This window comes from Anas platyrhynchos, chromosome 1 (assembly GCF_047663525.1).
Source record: "Anas platyrhynchos isolate ZD024472 breed Pekin duck chromosome 1, IASCAAS_PekinDuck_T2T, whole genome shotgun sequence".
Classification (NCBI taxonomy): Eukaryota; Metazoa; Chordata; class Aves; order Anseriformes; family Anatidae; genus Anas; species Anas platyrhynchos.
This window is the reverse complement of record NC_092587.1, coordinates 70,973,223-70,994,865: the sequence shown is the minus strand read 5'-3', so window position 1 is coordinate 70,994,865 and position 21,643 is coordinate 70,973,223. Positions and strand designations below refer to the sequence as shown.

At 41.9% G+C, this 21,643-nt stretch overlaps 1 protein-coding gene across 3 annotated transcripts; it reads right to left on the bottom strand.

Annotated features, from left to right (window-relative positions):
- Window positions 1-890: 890 nt before the first annotated feature.
- CDPF1 (cysteine rich DPF motif domain containing 1) lies at window positions 891-20,851 on the bottom strand. Of its 3 annotated transcripts, none has more exons than XM_027453584.3 (5): window positions 20,613-20,836; window positions 19,527-19,733; window positions 8,934-9,057; window positions 6,889-7,000; window positions 891-1,325 (listed from the first exon to the last, which is right to left on the bottom strand). In XM_027453584.3, the coding sequence occupies exons 3-5, from the start codon at window positions 9,044-9,046 to the stop codon at window positions 1,176-1,178; spliced, it is 375 nt and encodes a 124-aa protein (XP_027309385.1). In that variant the 5' UTR covers window positions 9,047-9,057; window positions 19,527-19,733; window positions 20,613-20,836; the 3' UTR covers window positions 891-1,175. The 3 variants fall into 3 exon arrangements, 2 of the variants coding, with proteins under 2 accessions (XP_027309385.1, XP_027309440.1); XR_011810700.1 differs by lacking the exon at window positions 20,613-20,836 and adding an exon at window positions 1,585-1,736 and having other exon boundaries at window positions 1,187-1,325; window positions 19,527-20,606; XM_027453639.3 differs by lacking the exon at window positions 19,527-19,733 and having other exon boundaries at window positions 20,613-20,851.
- Between the last annotated feature and the right edge of the window lie 792 nt (window positions 20,852-21,643).

Genomic DNA, 21,643 nt, shown 5'->3' with positions numbered 1-21,643 from the left:
CAATTAATGATGCGCATGTTTTTTATGTCTTAAAGCAACCAGAGCTTGAAAAATATACTAATAGGTCCACCGTTGCTACTCCTGGTAACTGCAAGAAATTCCAATCTCCAACAGGGAAAACCAATATCCTGGGCTCAGTAAAAACAGAATGAAGCATTTTAGGACATTAGAAAGTCTTAATGAACTTAAAATATCTCACTATGTTGATTGCTTTTTAACAGATACACAGTTTTAAATTTAAATTTTCCTTGTAATTAAGTCAATGTCAACACAGTTAATCATGAAATTAGTATTTAAACTAAACAAATTGCTTTTTCCCTAACAATTTTATGCTTTTTTCTTTTCTTTTTTGACTGAAACTGTTCCTCAGATTCCTACTGTAGCTGTTCAATTGCCCAGTTTAGGAAGGAATTGAGCTTGGGAGCTAAACCTTTCTATTTCCAGATTAAGCTAGACATAATAAGGGTCCTTAACACCTCCTATTGCTGTGCACACATGGGCTGGAAGATTGAATAGAAAGTGACTGCAGACTTGCATCACATTTCATTTTTTTTTATTACATTATAAATGCTCTTACCTTCAGAAGTCTTAATGCTGTGATATTACTGAGATTAGGATCTTGAATCCAGGTATTTCTGTGGGTATCTATGACATTTTCTCCCAACAGTTTTATTTTACGCTTAAAAATAAAGCTTTGAATTTCTTTCCTACTGTAATCTTACGAAGCTAGCACTGTCAGGTTAACACTTGGTATATATCAACTTTCTTGGACATATACCGAATTATATATACCAAATGGATAAATCTCTCTGATTTTTCATAACACTGTGGGAGTGTCAAGAACAATACAAAACAGTGAAATAACAAATGAGAAATTTGGACATACTTCCTATACTTTAACACTGTTTATTTTTTTTACTATATGCATTTGGCATGTGACAACAGGCTTGTCTGCCTTTCTTTCTAACTTTTCAACACCTTAAGGTGTTATTGCTGGTGCTGCAACTGCTGCATGATGATGCTTGAAGCCAAGCCAGTTGTAAGGAAATATGTCACTGTTTTCTGTAGTAGTGAGCTGATAAAGGTCACTTTAAAAGGAGCAACATGATAGTCTTAAAAAGGAGAGAGCAGAAAGTGAAGCCAAAGAACTCTCTCTCTGTCTTGTCCTTCAGTATTTATGTTCTTGTATCCATCTTTTTACCAGGGAAGGATTTTTTCTGGGGCTTTCTTTTATCCATGTCTTCTTGTATTTCCAAAGGAAAAGCCTGTAGGTTTTCATTCACGCAGGGGAGACAGAACCTTTTGGAATAGAACAGACTACATTCCTGTTTAAAAAAAAAAAAAAAAAAATGTTAGTGGTACACAAAATGGAACTGCTTAAATTCCAATCTCATTAAACCACATTCGTATTTAGAATTCTTCTTATGAATTAAATTATTCTTCTAGTTTAAAGAACAAAGCAATTTTGCTCCTTCCTTTTCAGTAATTCTAACATCTGGTTAGAGCTAACTGAAAAATAAAAAACTGGACTGTAACAATTGCTAACCAAATGAACTATCACATTGTTCACTTTAAAGAACTGACCTTCATCAGCTTACTACTACAGAGAACAGTTACTCATTTCCTTTCAACTGGCTTTTCCTTCAGCCACCATCCGTGATTCTCCTGGAGTTATCACTAAATTCTGAGCAGGAGTTAATGGGTTAGCGAGAGCTGCTGTTGCTGATGGATTATCCCTGGAGAGTTAAACAAGAATAAAGACATCAGTTCAGATGGATCAGAACATCTTTCTGGGAGTAAGAGATTCTTCTAAAGCTAAATCTTCATTTAGCTGTTTGAGATTTCTCCTTACTGGGAGGATCTTTTGACTTTCTGCACTGGCATTTGAGACTTACAGGCTCAGAAAGCTCTTCCTCACCAATTTCCACAAAATGGCCTGAGGGCAAACACTATGACACTGTGATCTGGCATAGTTAATGTTCGATTTGGTTAGCAAGTGTTAGAGACCCCAAATTTATTTTTCATGCAGTTAGCTCTAACCAGGTGCTACAGTTATGGAACAGGAAGAAGCAAAATTGCTGGAATATTTTGATCCATTTGCAGTGCAGAGTTTGGACAACTGAAGGAGAAGTTTATTACGGTGTTATTTCTTTGCCATGCACGGGGTTCTGTTGTGCCGATCACTAAATTCCAAATAGGATTTAACAGGTAAGCTAGGGCTGGTGATGCTGATGGATTTATTCATGGGGTTTTAAGCATAAAGACATCAGATGGATCAGGACATCTTTTCAGGAGTAATGGATTCCATGGGTTTTACCTAAATAGCAAAGTTTTCCTCTTGCCATGGTCATTTGTGACTGGTCTTTCTCTGGGGGCTTGGCTTGGATCTTTCCACATTCCTGGTCTCACTTTTGTTTCCCATGCCTCTGTCTGTACTTCAGCAGCAGGCAACATATGATTACAACAAAATCGCAATCACCCTGTCTCTGTGTGACTTTCAGTCCTGAGGAACAACTTCTCTTCACCTATTGTCCTTTTCTGCACTGGCTGCCAGGCTCCTTCATATTCACAGCAGTGTGAGACCTCAGTCTCCAAAAAAGCACTCTGAATGGTCTGAGGCTGGATTTCAGTTGCCCAGACTCCACAGCCTATTGTTTTTTGTCTCTTGATATCCTTAATACTTTAAGCTTCTGATTAAAAAGGGAAGATTAGACTTTAAGTTGGTCCTACTATTGTTGTTTGTGTTACAATACGGCATTTGGCTCCCCCGCCCCCAAGTTAAGTTCATGGCTCCATAGTGATGGACTCTGCACCACAGGCTCTTGCTCAGCAATGGCACAGGGGAGGAGAGGCTTTTCCCCCTCTCTGCAGATGGGAAACTGATATGTTAAGACCCAGCGACTCACGGATATACAGGCACTCAGCTTGCAGCCTTTTAGCTGAAATGAGTTGCCAACTTCTGCTGATTTCCACCTATGGAATTCATGCAAAAACTATCTCTATGAACCATGCACTTCTGGATGCTGGGTCCACACACCTTTTATCCTCCCCTCCTCTCTTGGTAATGGGATAATTCAGCCTCTCTGTTGTTTTAACAGAGAGGCTGAATTGTTGACTTACACTTGATGTGTATATTCAAGCCTTTCTTTGATCATAATCCTGATAGGACTCTGCCCTTAGTTGGATAGCTGTTTAATTCTTTAATGTGTTTTACACCTTCTGCAACCAAGGGATCATTTTCATTACAAACTAAATAATCCAGTGCAGGCAAAACTGAGCTGCCAAAGCTGACTGACAGTTTATTTCTGCTTTCACATGGATCATGTCTCAAAGTTATATATAAAGGGGTATTATCTTAACCACACTTGTAAAGGAAACTCTAATGTAAAGGAAAGGTTGTGCCTAACCTTGTCCAGGACTGACCTTACTGGCCTGACCTGAAAGTTGAGTGGAAAGTAGTTGTAGTGTTACATTTATCATTTGATACCTACAACCATGTCTAGGATCAGTGTTTACTCAGCTTCTGCTGTGGTGAGCAATAAGGGATGAAATTTGTATTTCTTCTCTAAAAGCCACTTCTTTTAGGTGTTTAAAACCTCTGTTTAGTAAGTTTTGCAAGAAAAAGAAAAAGCTGTTTGAAATGACTAATATGGTCAGCTTTTATCATTTCCTCTCCCCTTTTCTGAAACAGGAAAAGGGCACTTGACCTTCCTAAGGACTTTTACCAGTAGTTTTATTATCCTCCTTTTTATATTTTTTGGCATGTTTTAAGACATTACAGATAATCAGTAGAATTATTCCACTTGGACCAAATGCACTTAATAATACATTATGCTAAAGATTGGTTCAGCACAGTGATGTGTGCTGCAAGCTGATTGAAGTAAGTGAACTTGGTGAAACTTCAGAGAACATTTGAAAAAGTGAGCTTATGACCATTATGCAGAACAGCTGCTAAGTCTTGACTTAGTTTGACATGGAAACTGTAAGGAAAGACCCTTCAGATAGCACAGGATGTCTCAAGAAAAGCCTAAAATTTGATCAGCCTCCTTGGATATAAAAGCTAGCAAATTTAATCCAAGCCCTTTGCCAAATCTAAGGTCAGAAAAGTCTTACTCTTACCACATGTTAGCCTACTAATATTTTGAATTAACATAAAAATGACAGCAATCTGTCACTGAAAGCTTTCCATCATACTGGTCCAGCTTCTTCGCAACAGTGGCCCAAGAAAGGAATTGAAGTTAACGAAAATCGTTCTATGTTAAAACATTATGGAAATGCTCAGTGTAAGGCTGAGTTGATGTACTTAGGTCAAGCATAAAAAGGAGCCAAAACAACCCACAGAGATATTAATCTGACTTTGGCTCTTTCTACTGCCTTGGAAAGTTTTTACTTCCCTGCACTCTAATCTTCCCTAAATGAAAGAGGAATAGTATGTGTTTACCTACTTTGGTGTGGGTGTTTAAAGCATTAATTATCATTTATGCAGATCTCTTTCAATGTTACCTAAGCAGCATTGCTAAATAGATTTTGAAACCATGGTTGTATGCATGATTCACTATCTAGCCTGGCCAGTTTGGTAAGGAATTTATTTTCAATAATTTACAAGCAAGGTTTTGCCTTGAGTGATACCAACAGGGGAATCTTGAATACTCAGATAACAACAAATAAATGACCGACATATTTCTCCAATAACTAAAATAGGCAAGAATGCCAAAAATACTAAAAGAGACTTTTACTGGCTCACTGCTAATGTCCTCCATGCTGTCATGCCCTAGATAAAATTTTCAGTTAAATAAATCTTTTAAAAGACAAAGGCCCGCCTTCATTCAGAAAAGGCACACCGTGTGGAAAGATACTGAGGCTGAAACTCAGACCTTCTGACAGATTTACTTGTCAGATTTGAAAATATCTGTTAAATCCTTCATAAAGTCAAACACTCCTTAATTTGGGAATGCAAATACTGAAATGAGCTCAAGTTTGCCCCAAATGTGCCTGAGATACTAATTCCGTGCTGATAAAAAGGAGGGATAAGCCTGACTTGTTATGGCAGGAATCAAGCTCACAAGCCCAAACTATCTGGCTATCTGTACTTGCCTGTATGTTTGCTCCTCCTCTGGCTGTGTGTGGGAGTGAGGCAGCTACCAGCCAAGACATGGACTTTGTCACTAGGAAGATCTTGCTCACATGTCAGCTTTGCCTCCACACAGTGCACACACACACAACTGCCCTAAGCTTGTTGGCTCTGGAAACTTGACCCAGCTATTGAAAACATAACCAGAGAGCACTGAGGCTTCATCTGATTCCCATAGGAATCCTCAGGTAGTTCCAGAAAGAAAAACAAGTCTCAGTTACAAATTCTAATCTGACCTTTTGGTGATTTTCATTCATTTAAATGACAAAAGTGACTTCAGAAAAGGGAAACAAACCTGATCAGGAGAAATGTGTTATTGCACACCCTCCTTAGTGCAGTGGGCCAAATCTATCCTTAGTACTACCTCCCTGCGAGTTAGGTTAACACCTAAACTTATCCAAGAGTGCCAGTTTTCTTCAGCTGTGTCTGTATAACCCTCTAAATTTTGTCATTGTAATTTGACCTTTTGTTTTTTGCTCAAGAGAATTTCATATGCATTGGCATATGAACTGTCTCAGTTGTCCATACCATCTCACCTCCGGCTCTGATCAAGTCAGAGGTGTTCTTCATCCTACCTTCATCCAATTATAACTGGCCATCAGAAACCACAAAAAAATTCCACACCTTTACAAACTGCACATCTGTTTTTTGTTGCTTTGTTTGTTTTAAACTCATGCTGCCAGCTACTTTCATCAAGTATCACGTCACTGAAGCTGGCCCCTAGCAACTGCAGCCAAAGAATGGGCTGAAAAGGTTGTATTTGAAAATTGCTAAAGATGACACGTTAGCTGACACCAAGGCACATGTGATTTAAGCACATTGCTCCAGGTGAAGAACAGCCACATTGATAGAGAAGGCCAGGATATGGCTGCTCTCTGTGCTGACACAGTGGTGTCTGGTTGAACAAACACATGCTGTTGTCCAAATAAACAATCTGATGACACGTCCTCATGGGTTGAATCACCCATGCATCTGACTATTACATGAGTCCTAAGTCTCTTTCAGCCACAGAACTGGCTTGATGGGGGAAAAGAGTAGAACCTTGAGTTTTCCCAATTCATTCTGCTGCCTCAAGGAAGCACAGTACAGCCTCCAGACACTGATAACTGTGTAATAACTTGTCTTCATTTTTGCTTTGAACTCACAGCAAACAAAGGGACCAGTTTGGCACTGAAGAGAACTTATTAAGACAACTGTAATTTTGCACCACCTTTCTGGACCGCACTCAGATTCCATAGCTTAAGGTTGCCTACCAGCTGCTATTCAAATTCATTCTTCTTTGGAGAGCTATCCTAGCATCGCACAACTATCCTCCCTGCTCACTTTCTACATCCAAGCTTTTGCAAACTGGATGGCAACCCTGTGTTGTGGATGCAAACCTAATAATCCATGGGCGTTCATAACCCCTTTAAGGAAGAAAAATCTACCATTGGTATAGTACAATATACTCTGAGAAGGAACCTTAAGGTCTTGAAGTAATATGTGACCTCCCCTTCATTTTCATGTGCTAATAAAGAAGAAAGAGCATGAACTGCTTTTGTGAAGCTAGACTGTGCTCTTCTGTAAATGACACACTTAAATTTGCTGATCATTTCTATTTTATACAAAGAGCTTTATCTGGGAGAATCAACAAGAACATACAATTAGCCCGCCTTAAAAATAGTCTCTTTGGGTTTTTGTTGCTTGCTCTTTCTCTGATAGATCACCAGGGCTGGAACAAAAAGTGATTGAAAAAGCTTGTTTTGATTGCCACTTACTGCACCAACGCACACTGATAGGCCACACAAACTGCACAGAGACCCAAGGATGAGGATTTTTTCCTTGTCAGGTGTGAAAGGATCCTTCATGACATAGCAGTCTTCCAAAAGCCTGTAAGAGAAGAATGTCATGCTTTCAAAGGTAGATCTTGCAGTATGGGAAGAGCTGAAAGGAGGCAGTTGCACAACTTTAAGTAGGATTTCTGTTCTGAAGCTGTCTGCATCTGAGTATAAAATAAAAAGAGCTTTCACTGCTCTTAATTATTTTGGTGCTGTAAAGCTATGGTTCCTACCTCTTGCTAGCAGGACCTACTAGCAGAGAACATTACAATGATATGAAATATTCTTACTTTATGTCAGAGACTGTACTGTTTGCTTCAGGGTAACAAGGGAAAGCATTTATTGATAATTTGGCAACCTGCTTGGGAAAGACTAAGGCATTATGCTTTCCGGGAGCTCCAGGCAAAACAGTGCAGAAGTCTGTTGGGTGTCTGTCTGCACAGGGCACCCTGCAAGGCTGGCTTATTCTTGCATCAGGCTTGGATTCTGTAGTAATACGGAGTACAATATATATTTAAAAGGTATTCTGTTAACTCATACTACCTTTTAATTGCCTACGTACACACACACATGTATTTACACATGCATCTGTAAGTGCATTCCTTTCTCCTTTCTCCTTTTCCCTCCACTCAATGAAAAAGTGGCAGGGCTTAAGCTTTCCACTGGTAGGAAGGATCAGGGATCTTTAAATGGCAGATCACCTTCTCAACAAGTCTTCTAGTGTACAAAGACTGGATTACCTTTACAAAGCTCCCCTTGCAAGATTGAGTCTTAATGTAGTTATCACCAGTGCAGAGTCCAGGCCATTTTACAAACCTTCAGGTTTGGCATGTTTCCTGCAGTACTGCAATTAGGCCCCATGAGTGGACCAGAAAATAAGTCAATAAAGATAGAATGCAAAGCTTTTTCTTCTATGCACATACAAAAATGTTATGCTTCTGCACTATTCTTTTGCTTTTTGAATCCCAGCAATTCAAATAAAGCTGAGATGCTAAAACCGAGCGTGGATAACCTAAAGTTAAGGTTCATGTTCAGCTTTGATTCACACTCTTTATGAAAGGACCTGATCAAAGGGGGTCCATTTCTCTTCTGAGTGGAAGAGGGGAAAAACAGTAGCACTATGGGATTTGGAATGATAAAAATACCTTTGCTTAAGGATAACACATCAGATCTCAGCCCAGCTAACTAGGTGGTGACCAACAGCTGTTTCTGTTTTGTAAGAAAGCGAGCAGTCTTAGTGGGATGAAACATTGAGTACATGCCTGACTTCCAGTTCTAGTGAGTTCCTGGCCATGTTTGCCTGTTGGGTTTGTTGAGTGGGATGGCCTCAACAGAGCTGCTCACGTATTTAAAGCTGATTTGTTCTGTGGAGAGTTTGATGTCTACAGACAAAGTAGTAACTGCATTTTTTCTGGTCAACCTATCCCTACTTGGCAGAGAAGAAAAAGGCTTGAATCTCCTAAAACGTAGGTATGTACTAAATTGCCACGCTTTAATGTCATACAATCAGACAAAGAATTTTCTAAGTTATGCAAGAAAGCATCGCTGTTCAAAACTCCACATGCCAAACAGCTCTTAAAAACTGTATTTACCATACATATTTAATTCATACAGTGTTTATGTTTTGCCCACATGACGTGGCCGCAAGGAAATGCTGTGCTGACACAGTCAGTGGTATTCTAGTAAGTAAATTATGGCACAGGTAAGTTGTAGGGTGGCCAGCAGGGCTGGAAATACATTAAATACAAAACTTTGCATGGCACTGAAGCGGGATCATAAAGTTGGTATCTGTCCTTGCTATCAATGCTGTACAATTTATTTTATTTTTTTCCGTTGGAAAAAAAAGAGGTCACTAAGTACCAAACCTCCTATTCAGGGCCAATATTGCGTATTACTGGGTTCACACATTGCACATCACTCCGCAGCACAAGGCTTCTGATGCCCATAGCAATACTGAAATCTGTAATGTGAAAGACTGTACTTACTCGATAGAGCGTGTGTTTGGTGGTTTCTGCCCATAGTACGTGTATGGAGCTGTTAAGCCACATAGCTGACATTTGAACTCTCCTGTAGGCTGAGGTTCTTTGGGAGAATCCATCTTTAAGTCACCTACAAGAAAAGCAAAAATCTTAGAGCTCCAAAATGCAGTACATGCCTGCAACTAAACAGAAAATTGACTATTGTAAACCCTCGTTAATACATCTTTTCTCCCAAACCAAGTTGGTTTCTTATGTCCCAGTTAAATTTCCAAATTCCTCAGGTGATAGGCTTAGAAATTACAGAGTAGGAGTCTAAATATAAAAGTTCACCTATTCACTTAGAACTTGAATCTGGTAAAAGGCCTGGAGCACAAGTCCTGTGAGGAGTGGCTTTGGGTTGTTCAGTATGGAGAAGAGGAGGCTCAGGGCAGACCTTATTGCTCTTTACAGCTGCCTGAAAGGAAGGTGTGGAGAGCTGGGGGTCGGCCTCTTCTCACAGGTAACCAGTGATAGGACCAGAGGGAATGGCCTCAGGTTTTGCATGGGAAGGTTCAGGTTGGAAATGAGGAGACATTTCTACTCAGAAAGAGCAGTCAGGCACTGGGACGGGTTGCCCAGGGAGGTGGTGGAGTCGCCGTCCCAGGGGGTGTTCAGGGAAAGGTTGGACGTGGTGCTTGGGGACATGGTTTAGTGGGTGATAGTGGTGGTAGGGGGATGGTCGGACCAGATGATCTTGGATATCTTTCCAACCCTACTGATTCTCTGTGTAATCACCCGGTATCTAGGTAGAATATTGGCCCATTCAAACCCCACAGGACGGAGAAGGTACTCTCAAAAATGTTTGGGTCTTTTACCTTTTATGAAAATAGGCAGAAGGAGACTCTGCTTTACCTTCATTGAAGATACCTGTATATTTCTATAAATGAGAGACTGAAATGAGATGACTGGAAGATTTCGGTCACCCACTACAAAAGTGTAGTTATCAACACAAGGCAGAAAACATCAGAAGCTGTGCTTTGTCAGCTTTGGTGTCTGTGATACTACTTGTTTAAAATCTTGGCCACGGATTTCCATTTGGGAGCTTAGCCTTCACTGATTCCACTATCTGAGAGTCACACTGTGCAGTTTTCAAAAAGTGTGGTGTAGCACGTATTCTTTTAGGACCGACTTTTTTGTGTATCCATGATCAGATCAAACACAGCTAACCATGTCCATGCCCAAAACTTGCACCTATCCATGAATGAAACGTGTTTACTTGTTTGCAAATCAGGTATCTTTGCTCACCTGCACCATTTTCTTGAATGGACACTTTCCCCCTGCAGCTAGTAAGAAATGTCAAGTTTTAGCTAATGCCCTCATGCCTTGCACAGCATGCAGCTTTCAGCTATAAACCTCTCATCTTTTTTTAAGTGAACCAGCGCCAGCATCAAGATGTTCAAAAGATGGATGCTAGGAAGTCAGATTTGGACAACATCTGAGCAGTTACACTGTCCATGCTCACAGCTGAGCTGACATCCAGCTCCCTGCTGCCTAAGGACAGAAGGTCATTCCCCCTCTTCTTGGCTTTCCATACATACCCTTCCCCTGCAGAGCTGATTCAGTTCACTAAGGCTGTGTCTCTATTTATGTTTCAGCTTAGGTCAGGGGTGTTCTTTGGGAATTAATTGCCTGACTGTCCCCACTTGGTCTGCATCATGAAGCAGTCTTAAAGCACACAAACTGGACAGTTTCAGATAGAGCTCACATGAAATACATGTATGTGCTCCAAAAGCACACCTAATACACCCCGACCTGAACACCCAACTAACAGGCATTCCCTCTACAGGATAGGACTTGAAATACCCTGAAACATATAGAGTGGGCAGCGGATACCTGGCATCAAATACTTCAGTCTATGGTTTTACTTACTGTAACACACTAGTTACTAATGTAGTCAAAAATAAAAGAGCTACCTTTTTTTTTTTTTTTTTTTTTAACCTCAATGCCTTTTTTTTTTCCTGTTGTGGGATAAATTGGCTTGCAGAGGAATCCAGTAACTTATAACAGTAGCAGAAGATAAGAAGCACAACTACACAGCCAGATGGAGAGGGCTGAGATGAGGGACCTGTATTTCCCTCTTTCAATGACAGTAAGCTGCTATTTCTGCTCACCGTATGTGGTGAAACTGAATCCTTAGAGACATATGCTGCTAAGGTGAATTGGGGGCAAGGTGAAGTAGAGCTGTGACTACTTGTCATGTAATATTCCAGAAGAACAGGGAGCCCCAAGATCCTCAGAGGTTACAGAGGCTTCATAACAGACACTTACTTCATAAAGTCCTACCCAGTTAAATCCTGAAACTTAACTTTGTGAATAATCTCCCTTACCTTGTCATTCTTTGACCACCAGCCTTTCCACTGCCATTCCTGGCATTTCTGTAATACAGGGAGTTCTTCAAATATAACACACACGGGGCTGGGTACTAGTTTCATAAATAAACACAACTCTTGAATACCTAAGGCAACTACATTTTTTGCAAAGTGATGTAAACCTTGGATATTATGTATTTTACCTACCTCATAGGGATGTGGAGAAAATTTAAAGTGCTTTCAGATTTTTCAGTTAACGTGTAAACATAATAACATATTTCTCCCTGTATAATAAAACTGGGATTCTTCAAACTATACAAATTCAAATAGGAAGCCTGCTTTTTGACCCTTACATTTTAGGTTTAAAACATAAGCCCCACAAACATACCTAAAGTTACTTTTTTTGTTGGCAGTCAGTAGCAATACTGAGACATTCACCTGTCTGAATGAAATTCAGTCTAGCACACTATGCAATTTTTGGACTTTTTTTTTAAGAGGAAATAATTAACCCTATAGAGGTAGAATATGGAAATCTGAATTAAATAGAGAACACCATCACAGTGATCGTTTTGTTAAAATAAAGCAAAATGCTAAGAAAAACAAAAACAAAAAAGGATATTTATGGCAGTTGGTATCACAGACTTTGGAATGAATGTGTCCTTATTCCAAGTCAAAAGAACAGCCCTGGCTTCAGAGCTGAAGTGTGTTGGATATAGAAACACCTGCTCTCATATAGACCACTGGAATGTAGAAGAGAATCTGTTCAGTGACTACCACTGGGAAGGAATGATATCTATGTACAAACAGATATTTGGCTATGCCAATTGAAAAGCATATGATCCTGCCTGCAAGGCACAGATGAATTTATGACGCTTTCCATTTTACTTCAAGCCTGTAAGTCACTAGTATCAGCTGTACCAAGTTTTATTTCATTGGGCACGGCATTTGTCCTGAGAGCTTGTCTACACAGCAGCGCTTAGGAAAGTTAAGGTCACTAACTTAAGGTGTGAAATTGACACAAACACAGATTTCAGGCTGAATGCTCCCACTTGGAAGAAAAGTTTGCTATATAACAAAGTAAAGCCATTCTCCTTCTGTAGAAAGAATTTTAATGACATGTAATAAACTTTTTGTTTATGCATGTGCTTCACAGCTTTAGTCTAAACCAGCAAGCAGAAAAATCCTACTCAAAAAACTTCCGGTACTTCCAAAAACCTAATCTGCAATTAAAGAAACATATTTTTATGTCAGACAACAAATGTATGAAAGCAATTCTGGGATAAAACCACAGTCAAGATAGACAGACACTGACAGACACCAAGTATATACCAATTACAGGATGAAGGATCTCTTGAGGAGGTAAAAGTCAAAGACGCTAATCCTATTATAATCATGACAGGTAAATTTGTGACCTCAAGTGACTTGAGTCATTGCTAGTAATGGCACCTAATGTTTCTGTTTTCTTTGGGAATTTCTGAAGAAGCATGTTGTCCCAGTAATGTGTACCAAAAAAAATCTTCAAGAACAGCTTGTTTAGAACCAAATTCTGCCAAGGGCTTGACATTTTGGCTGTAAGCCGCAAGGTGCTTAAACACATACTTACTTGAAACACACGCACAGCTCTTCTGAAAAGAACAACACAGCTACCCACACACGCTTGATTACGAAGCGAACACTGAACTAGCACGCTCAGCAGAAACCTGCCAAGTCAAGCCCAGATTGCTGCAGGACGCGTGAGGTTGGCCCAGGTGTCATGGCAAGAGGTAAAGCACACCGATCTGAATGCCTTGCTGAGGAAATAGTTACAGTAAAAGAAAGGCCCAGGTTAGACAGCAGTGCTGTAACAGTGTTGCTTCATGCTGACTGATATATGATATCCTATGGATGGAGGAAATGGCTCCCAGTGTGGTTCTCTAGGGACTCCTAAAAACTTCAGGCCAGTTCTGCTTGGAGCATTCTGCTAACAGGCCTGGAAGGCAGGCCAGAAGTAATAAATCACCACCAAATTGTCAGGGTCAGTGGCAAAGTAGCGGCACTGATAAGTAATCTGATTTTCTTTGCTTGAAACCTTGTTAGTGCAAGTCTTTACAATGCAAAGGTTAAAGCCTCTCTTAATACTCCATGGGAGACTTGTGTATTTCTGAATCACCAGTAAACTAGAGCAATTATGCAAGAAACAAACTGCTTACAAACACAGACTTTGGTCGGAAGGGATGTCAGCTAAAACCAACACTGACACACCTTTAATCCTCTCCAATTAAACCCATTTCTTCTTCCTGCCAAGATTTTCCTGCCATATCCAGTGCTGATGATGGTGACCTATTAAAATATTCACAGCTTGACCCTCAGTGGGAAGGAGTGCTCTCTGCTGGAAGGCTAGGAGCCACTGAATTCATAGCCTGGTCGATGCCAAGCTACTCTGAAGCATTTGTCATGACATAAATTTAAATCCACTTCAGCACCAAGAATGCACTCACCTCCTTCAGAAAAATCATCCATTGCCCAACTGCCCAGCTAACGATGAAGCAGCAGAACCTTCTTACTGCTAGTTAATCCCCGCCTGAACAGCTCTCTCCCTCCAGTTCTTTCATGTTATTGCCCTGAAGGCGTGTTTAGGGCACCTGTTGGCTGCCTCCCTGCTCTTCCTGAGTTGACTTACCTTGGGCTCGGGGTAAGGAATTAGCCCGGGAATGCAATTTCACCAAGCGCAGCCATTTGGAACTTCTACTCTTATTACCTCTCCCAAAGATCACTTGACTGAATTAAGCCTTGACTTGTTGCAGCAACTTCTCCCTTCAGGCCAGGTGGCTGGTGCTGGTCCTGCTGTGCTCCCTCTGCTCTGAAAGAACTGATGTCTCAGCAGGACACAGGCTTACCTCTGGCAGGCCCCAAGCCCTACTTTTTAATGACGGCTAGCCTGGGTCCCTGTGGCATCAGGATAAGCAGCCCTGCCAGGGACTACGTTATAGGGCTCGCCCTGGAGGTGGCCAGAGATATGAAAGCATGTTTTCTGAACACTTGGAGAGAAGTGTTTGAACAGGGGAAAGAAAGGAATAATATAGGCAAGCAAATCAAAAATATTCCTAATGTAAAGAGGTTTTAGGAACATAAGATTCATCTCAGAAAGGCACCTATCGATAAAATGCATGGTTTAACAAAGCTGAGAAACTATCACTTAAACAAAAAAAAAAAAACAAACAAAAAAACACAACACAAATAGCCCAACCGCTCCTTACTGGAACATGGCAGCAAGCCAGCTCTGAATTAGACAGCATTTAATAAAGAATTTCAAATTAGGTGAGAATTTAACAGCTTCACACAGGAATGCTGCAACAGGGCACCAGCTCCCGGGTACATAGCACTGTCCTCTAGTGGACACACCGGAACTGTACAGCCCTGCTGCTTGGCCCTAGTGCTGACAGTAGCTGCTGGGGATTCCTTTTCCAAAAGCCCCACTGAGTGGATGATGCAGTGAGGGTGAATTAGAGTAAAATAAAGGCAAGTTGCCCAAGCACACATGGCAGAAGCCATCTCTCCATGTCTGTCTGCAGAAGCACAGTGAGTGGTGGACCTCTGTTGTGTGACAGAACAACCCTGCAGAGGGAGAACTGCAGGGTCATTAGTTCTTCCTTTCCTTCCCCTCCTTGGGCCCTGAAATTATCTACAGTCTTTTTTGTTCTTTTGCTCAATTCCCCTCACTACTCTTTCTTCTGCTCTCCCAACTGGCTTTCCTAAGCAGAGTGCAAATCTTATCACACAATGCTAACCGTTCTATATATATAATGGCCTAGAAATTAATTAATTAAAATAAGGACAAGAAAATTTGTTTCTCTTCTCACAGCAGTTACAGGGACTTGGTGAAGATGCGGTAACATAGGACACCCAAACAATGAAGTGAAAACAATTAATACAACACCACTGGATCACAGCTATTCCTTGCCAAAAGAGGGAAAGCAGACCTGAGGTCTGATTTCATTAAATCTCCCTTCTGGTGTAACCAGATTAAGTAAGCATGCTACAACCATAGGCTACCCAGTCCTGAACTAATTTTGTTCTCCTTCCAAACTGCTGCTCCCTATTATAGCTTTGTTAGATTAATATCCATAGTGGGGAAGAAGAAGGTAGTAAGGCTCTATTAATATATGTGATGATGCTTCCCTTTAAGTTGTCCTTTAAGAAAAGTTATGGTGGGCCACACATGTACCAGTGAAAGTACCAGCATGGTTAAGCATAATCTAAACTTAGTGCAACAGTTTCCTACATAGCCTAAAATAGGAACACTAAGATTTGGTGGAAATGCAGAAGGGAAATATGGGAAATAAGACACTGCAACTTGACATAATCCTGAAAGAATTAAATATAGCTTCAGTGATTTATCTCTCTGCAGAAAGCCAAGTTGGTACTGGAAGGAAATATCCCCTACTACGTGGGGTTGCATGCTGCAGTGTCCTTATTGTGACAGCCAGCGCCAGCTTTCCTGTGACCAGCAAAATGTTCTTATTAACATACCAAGGGAAGAGAATTCTTTCTAGCAAAATGTGGCTGATGCTCTCAGTTTGTTATGACTGATCAGCAAGTGAGGACTTCATAACAGAGAAAAGCAAAACCTTTAAAAAGAAAACACAGAACCCTTGGGGTGGGGTGGTATGGGGTGCATACTGCCTGCTTCAAGGAAGTTTGAGAATACAGAACAAAGTCCTGACCCCACTATATGCGTAACACACTCATGCACATAGCCCCCCACACCTTCTTGCAGGCACATCCTCTTCTCCCGAAAGGCGCATTCCTCAAGTTTTGTTGTCCCAGCTATTGTGAACAGCAAGCATGAGAAAAAACAACAAAGTGAGAGATGTTCCCTATGAAGCCCCCTCCCACTTAACCCTTAGAAACCCTTTTCTTTTCCAGAGTACTTGTTGGGAGCTCTAAAACTTCCTTTTTTTTTCCCAATTATGGTGCAAATCAGAGCTTCACAAATGAGCTGGCAGCTTCAAGCCTTCCTCACTTATGCATGTAGTAAATTATTTTCCTGACATGTAGCGATACGAAATAACATGAAATCAGCCAGGCACTACCACCATGAACTTTTACCATGTTTTCCAGTTAGTCCCTTCGCTCTTCTCTGAAAGACTTTGCTTTCAACCATTACTTGGATTACTTTGTCTAAAAGCACGTACAGAAGCTAAGGCTGAACTTGCTTCTCTCAATACCGGATACTCTCACTAAATATCAAGGCTCATTTCCATGATTTTCTGTAGACACAGAGAAATGATATTCATTATTAGACAGTGTGAGACATCTTTTACCATAGACAGACAGTCTATTGTTTTTTTTTTTGTGTGTGTGTGTGTGTGTTCTGTATTTTGAACAGCCTGTCAGCCAAGCATGTGCGCTTATGCTCTTCTTCCCCTCCAGAAGTTCTTTTGAACAAATTTCCTGCTCTGTTCATCACAGGTGAAACAGGAAGGAGGCAGGTTTTTCACACTGACAAATCTCACGATGGATGAAGGTGCACGGATCTTAGAATTCACCCCAACAGAATGGTCTGCTCCTACTGGGTCATATACAAGGAGAACAGGTGTGCAAAATCAGGGTAGTTGTGTCTTGCTGCCCTAGAATCTCAATAATCCAGTGACAATCAACATCAACCTCAATGAATCATAAATATTTAAGTAGCTTTTCTTTGCCTTAAGATCTCTTTGTTCAGCAAGTGTAAATGGGGCTAAGACCTCACTGAGGACCAAGAGAAGAGTTTGAACTGCAGAGTAGAGCTAGTTAAGTAGCAAAGTTGATGGGGTCTTGACAGAAATTTTATAGGCTGTATGTTTAGGTCAAGTGTTTGTAAAACTATCAGATACAGCTACAGATAGCACTTAAGCATACTGTGAAGTTTATGTTACAAATTTAAATGCACATTTCTTTTTTGCACATATGCATACACCTGTGTTTAATTAGTAATAACTGAGCAATGGAAAAATTATGACAAAATTAACAGGAGGGGAAAGAAGGCTTAGCAGGGAATTATCGGGTAGTTAGAAGACAACCTTATTGGAGGCAACATGTTTCATGGATCAGCTGGCCAGTAAAAAGGAAAAAACAGAAAGAGCCGGTAAAAAGGGTTCAACAGGCACTGAGGAAGGAACACTACAGAACAATCATTGGCCCACTTGTGATTTATACTGGTTGAACGGGTTAAAAAAAAAAAGTTTAAGCTTTTTTGGTTCATTGATTTTTGTGCCAACAAACACTCTCCTTTAGCAAAAAAGGCCAGCGCAAAGGTAATGTACACACTATTTCTGTTTAGTGCCTCAACAAGTCTGAGGAGCAAGTTTCCATTCCAAGTCGGGTTGATAACGGCATCCAAATCTTTTCCTACTGTTGCCAACAAATAAAAACCTCCTTCAGTCAGAAAACCTCCAAGCAAGTATGCTCTATGGTTGCTCTATGTCTGCAGAGTAAATGTTTCGGGGGATTCTCCAGTGCTCTTGATGATGCAACTTTGCCTTATTTGTAGAGATGTACATCCTTATGGTATTTGATTTGAGATATAAAGTAATCTTGCTGTTACAACAGCTATGTTGCCCAGCAAATTTCTCCCTTTACTTCACAAATCAATACATGAGGAAAACAATGTCTTTGACGTTCCATCTTGGAGCATGAAGGACTTAAGTTTTGTCTATGTATCTTTAATTTCTTATCACTTTAATTATAAGGAGATAGCTAAAGTAGTGTAATACCTTCATGTAGCATTAGTTCTGGTTACAAAATTGTGTCCGTATGAGTACACCTTGCCAACTAGACCAGTTAAGGAAAATTAATCAACATATGGTATCTTTGCATTAACATAGGTCTACCAGTCCCTCCAAGGTGTTATATTGGTAAAATCAGAGCAGGGAAAAGTACTAATGGAAAAATCTTAACTAATGCACAAACATGTGAGTGCTGAGGAGTGGTCTCTTCTCCCAAGCATCATATGGTAAGATGAGGAAATGGCCTCAAGTTGCGCCAAGGGAGGTTTAGGCTGGATATTTGGAAAAATTTCTTCACTGAAAGGGTTGTGGAGCATTAGAACAGGCTGCCAGGTTAGCTGTTGAGTCACCATCCCTGGAGGTCTTCAAAAACGACACAGATGTAGTGCTTTGGGACATGGTTTAGTGGTGGGCTTGGCAGTGCTAGGTTAAAGGTTGGACTAGATAATCTCAGAGGTCTTTTGGAAACCTAAATGATTACAAGAGTCATGCCCAGTGTGTTTTCTAGGAGTCACACTGGTATTACAAACTACTAGGACACATCCAATTCTATGATTCACAGATGCCTAGAGATGGAAGACAGCTTAAGGGACTATTCAGTCCATCACACTGAAGACACAGCTGGCTTTATGTTGATGTCACTTTGCAGTGTTCACAGACTCTCCTTCCAGCTCAGGTGCCTCAGAGACATTGTTATAAATGAAGTCTCAACTCAATCTGAATTTAGTAATATTTATAAAAGAAATATTCATAAGAAGTATAACAGCTATAAAAGGTATAAAAGGCAAGTAAAAAGCACTGGGTGTGCGGGGAGTCTACGCTCCACCAACACGCACACACAAACATCAAACATTCTAAATATACAGAACATTGCTTTACATACTAAATGCAAGTATGCCTATACATTTGTACAATCAGAAAAGGTAACAAACAATCCTTTAAGTTCCATGACTTAACAGTCTCCATTTTCCATTCCTTTTCTTGATTACTAACAAGCCTCCATTTTCCATTCCTTTTGAACAATATGTCTCACTTTAAGTTGTCAAGCAACTCGGTCTTCAGGCCTTATGTATCCTGTTCTTCCCAGATTGAAGAAAAACATATCAATCTCCTTTTCAAGGCCAATGTGGCCTGGGTCAAAAGGCACGTTCAGGTCAACAGAGAGCGTAACAGCAAAAGCCTTTGATGGCTGTAGCAGTAGAGGGGCCGATGGCGTAGCAGTCGGATCAGTAAAGGAGCCTGCAGCTCCCTCACTATCTGGCAAGCCACACGTTTCTGACTGTGGTCCCACATGGCTCTTTAAGGCCTCAGAGATTGCTCATCAGGTGCCAAGCAATCCCACTGCAACCTTGTCATTTTTAGTTGCAGAGTCCCACACCTTGACCTCAGTTTGGTCCCATATTTCAGGCTCATAAACTGTCCAATAAGGAAAATTATCTGTAAGTTTACCAGGACAGTCTTTGTTCCTAAGGACATATGATTCCCCATAACGCGCAACTGCTTACCAGCGAGAGGCAGTTGTGTGCACAGGTCCGCTTCTCTCAGCTCGAGGTTCTCTCCAGCTCCAGTGCACCTATTTCCAGTGACTTTCTGTACGAGCTTCTCTGAGAGGTTTGCTGACTCTGGCCGAAGCTATCTTCATGAGGCGATCAATGTGCCTGCTCCCGTCCTGGTCTCTGTTCTGCCAGCCTGTTCCTCTTCACTTCTTTTTCCTGCTTGTTTATTGATGTAACTTCATCGTGTTGCCTTTTTTATCTTGAGGGCAGGCTCCCCTCTTGTACCCTTCTCCCCACAGCAGTTCTTTTCAAAACAACTTTTCATTGGTCAAACAACTTTGAATACAACAACAGCAAACACCCAGAAATTTCCATGCCTTAACAGCTGGAGAACAAGAAACGCTAGACTGCATGGAGTCTCCTGAATCACCCTTCTTTGTTCCCTCTAAGCTCTTTTACATTCCTGATGGCCTCATCATTAGGAGTCTAATGTTATCTCAACCACGGGGCTTTCCAACCCCCATGGCCACACTCTCAAATCTCCCCCTTCTTTATTAATATCAACCATTTTCTCGACGCGAATTACCACTCCATATGTAACACATGACTAACCTCTCTTCTTAGGAGAGGACCCTCAGCACCTGTGAGACACGGAGGTATTCCCTGGGGTTCTCAGAGCAAATTCAGAAACTGTGCTGCCACCTCTCGTACATATTGCAAACTTCGCATTTTTAAAAGGCAGCTGAGTACCCGAGGGGCCATTTGTACTCCCAATGAGGCGCTCTCGCCTCCCTCTTCCCGTAGAGACGGCCCTCCCAGCCCAAAGCTGCGATCCCCAAACCACCAAGGTCAGCTGCACGCAACCTCGTACCAGCAACGCCAGAGCCCCACTGGACACAGGCTTTCCCCCAAGCCCTTAAAGCCCATTCCCCGCGGCCCTTCGCAGGGCTGCACCCCACCGCTCCCCGCTCGGCTCAAAGACCCTGGCAAATAAACCGGGCGCCCCGTGCCCGCGGGGCTGCACAGCAGAGCCCGCGGCGCACGCACAACCACCGGGCCCCGGCGCCGGGCCGCGGCCGGGCCGCGCTGTCCCACCTCTGTCTCGGCCGAGGGGAGGGGAGGGCCGGGCCGGGCCGGGCCGGGCGAGGAGCGGCCACGGGGCCCCTGGCTCAATGGCTTCGCAGCGCCGCTTCCGCCTCCGCCTTCCGGCTCCCCGCTAGGCCCGATCCCGCCCCGCTCAGTGGAAACAATGGATAGACGGCAATTAATCGCGGCTAATAATAAGCTGTGAGCGGTGATACGGTGCCTGGCTGTACGTAGTGTCCGTCAGGCCAGCCGGGAGCACCACGCTCCCTGCAAGCGGCGCTCGCAGCCGGAAATTTCAGGAGCGAAGGTGACGACGGTGCCTGGCACCTTCTGTGCCTTTACCAGAGAAGGTACAAAATAACGCCATTTAACCCGTGCGGTGTGCTCTGTGACACTGCTGAACTACTCCAAGATCTGAAGAAAGGCTCATGCCCAAAACAATATCTTTTTTTTTTTTTTTTTTTTTTTTGAAAAACAAACAAAATACATCTTTGGTCTTGAAAAAAGGTACTACCTCTCTTCACAAACTTCATCTAACACCTTTCTGAAGGAATATAATTCTCTTCCCACCAGCAGCTCACCCCTCTGCAAATGGCTGCAAATCCTGCCATGGCAGCCCTGTCCGCAAACCATGTGCCTTGTTACCTCCAGGCTGTCATACATGGTTTTGGTGTGATGGTTGGGAGTGCTCAGGCAAGGAGTGAAGGTAGCGTTTTCTGGCGCCAGCTGTTGTGCAACCTGGATGAGATGCGGAAGGAAAAGAGGACTTAGAGATGACTGTTGCAGACAGGAGCTGACCATGCTGAGTGATAAAACAGACCTCATTTCTGAAAATCTGTGACGGGCAACTATCAGTTTTCCCAAATTTCAAGAGAAACGCAGGGCCCTTTATTCCAGTAACTCTCTCTTGAGCACTCCTGGCCAGGTGAGGCTGCCTTCTCTGAGGTTATTTGCAGCATAAAAAATACTGTCATGGCATTCCAGTGCAGCTATTGCACTTTGAGTTCCCCAGGAAAGCAGCAGCAGCAGAATGTAACAGG

Coding starts and splice junctions, on each gene's coding strand:
- CDPF1 (XM_027453639.3), bottom strand. CDS start 9,046: ATGGATTCTCCCAAAGAACCTCAGCCTACAGGAGAGTTCAAATGTCAG. Junction 7,001..8,933: donor CCAAACACACGCTCTATCGA/GTAAGTACAGTC, acceptor CTTCTCTTACAG/GCTTTTGGAAGACTGCTATG. Junction 1,326..6,888: donor TATCAGTGTGCGTTGGTGCA/GTAAGTGGCAAT, acceptor TTTTTTAAACAG/GAATGTAGTCTGTTCTATTC.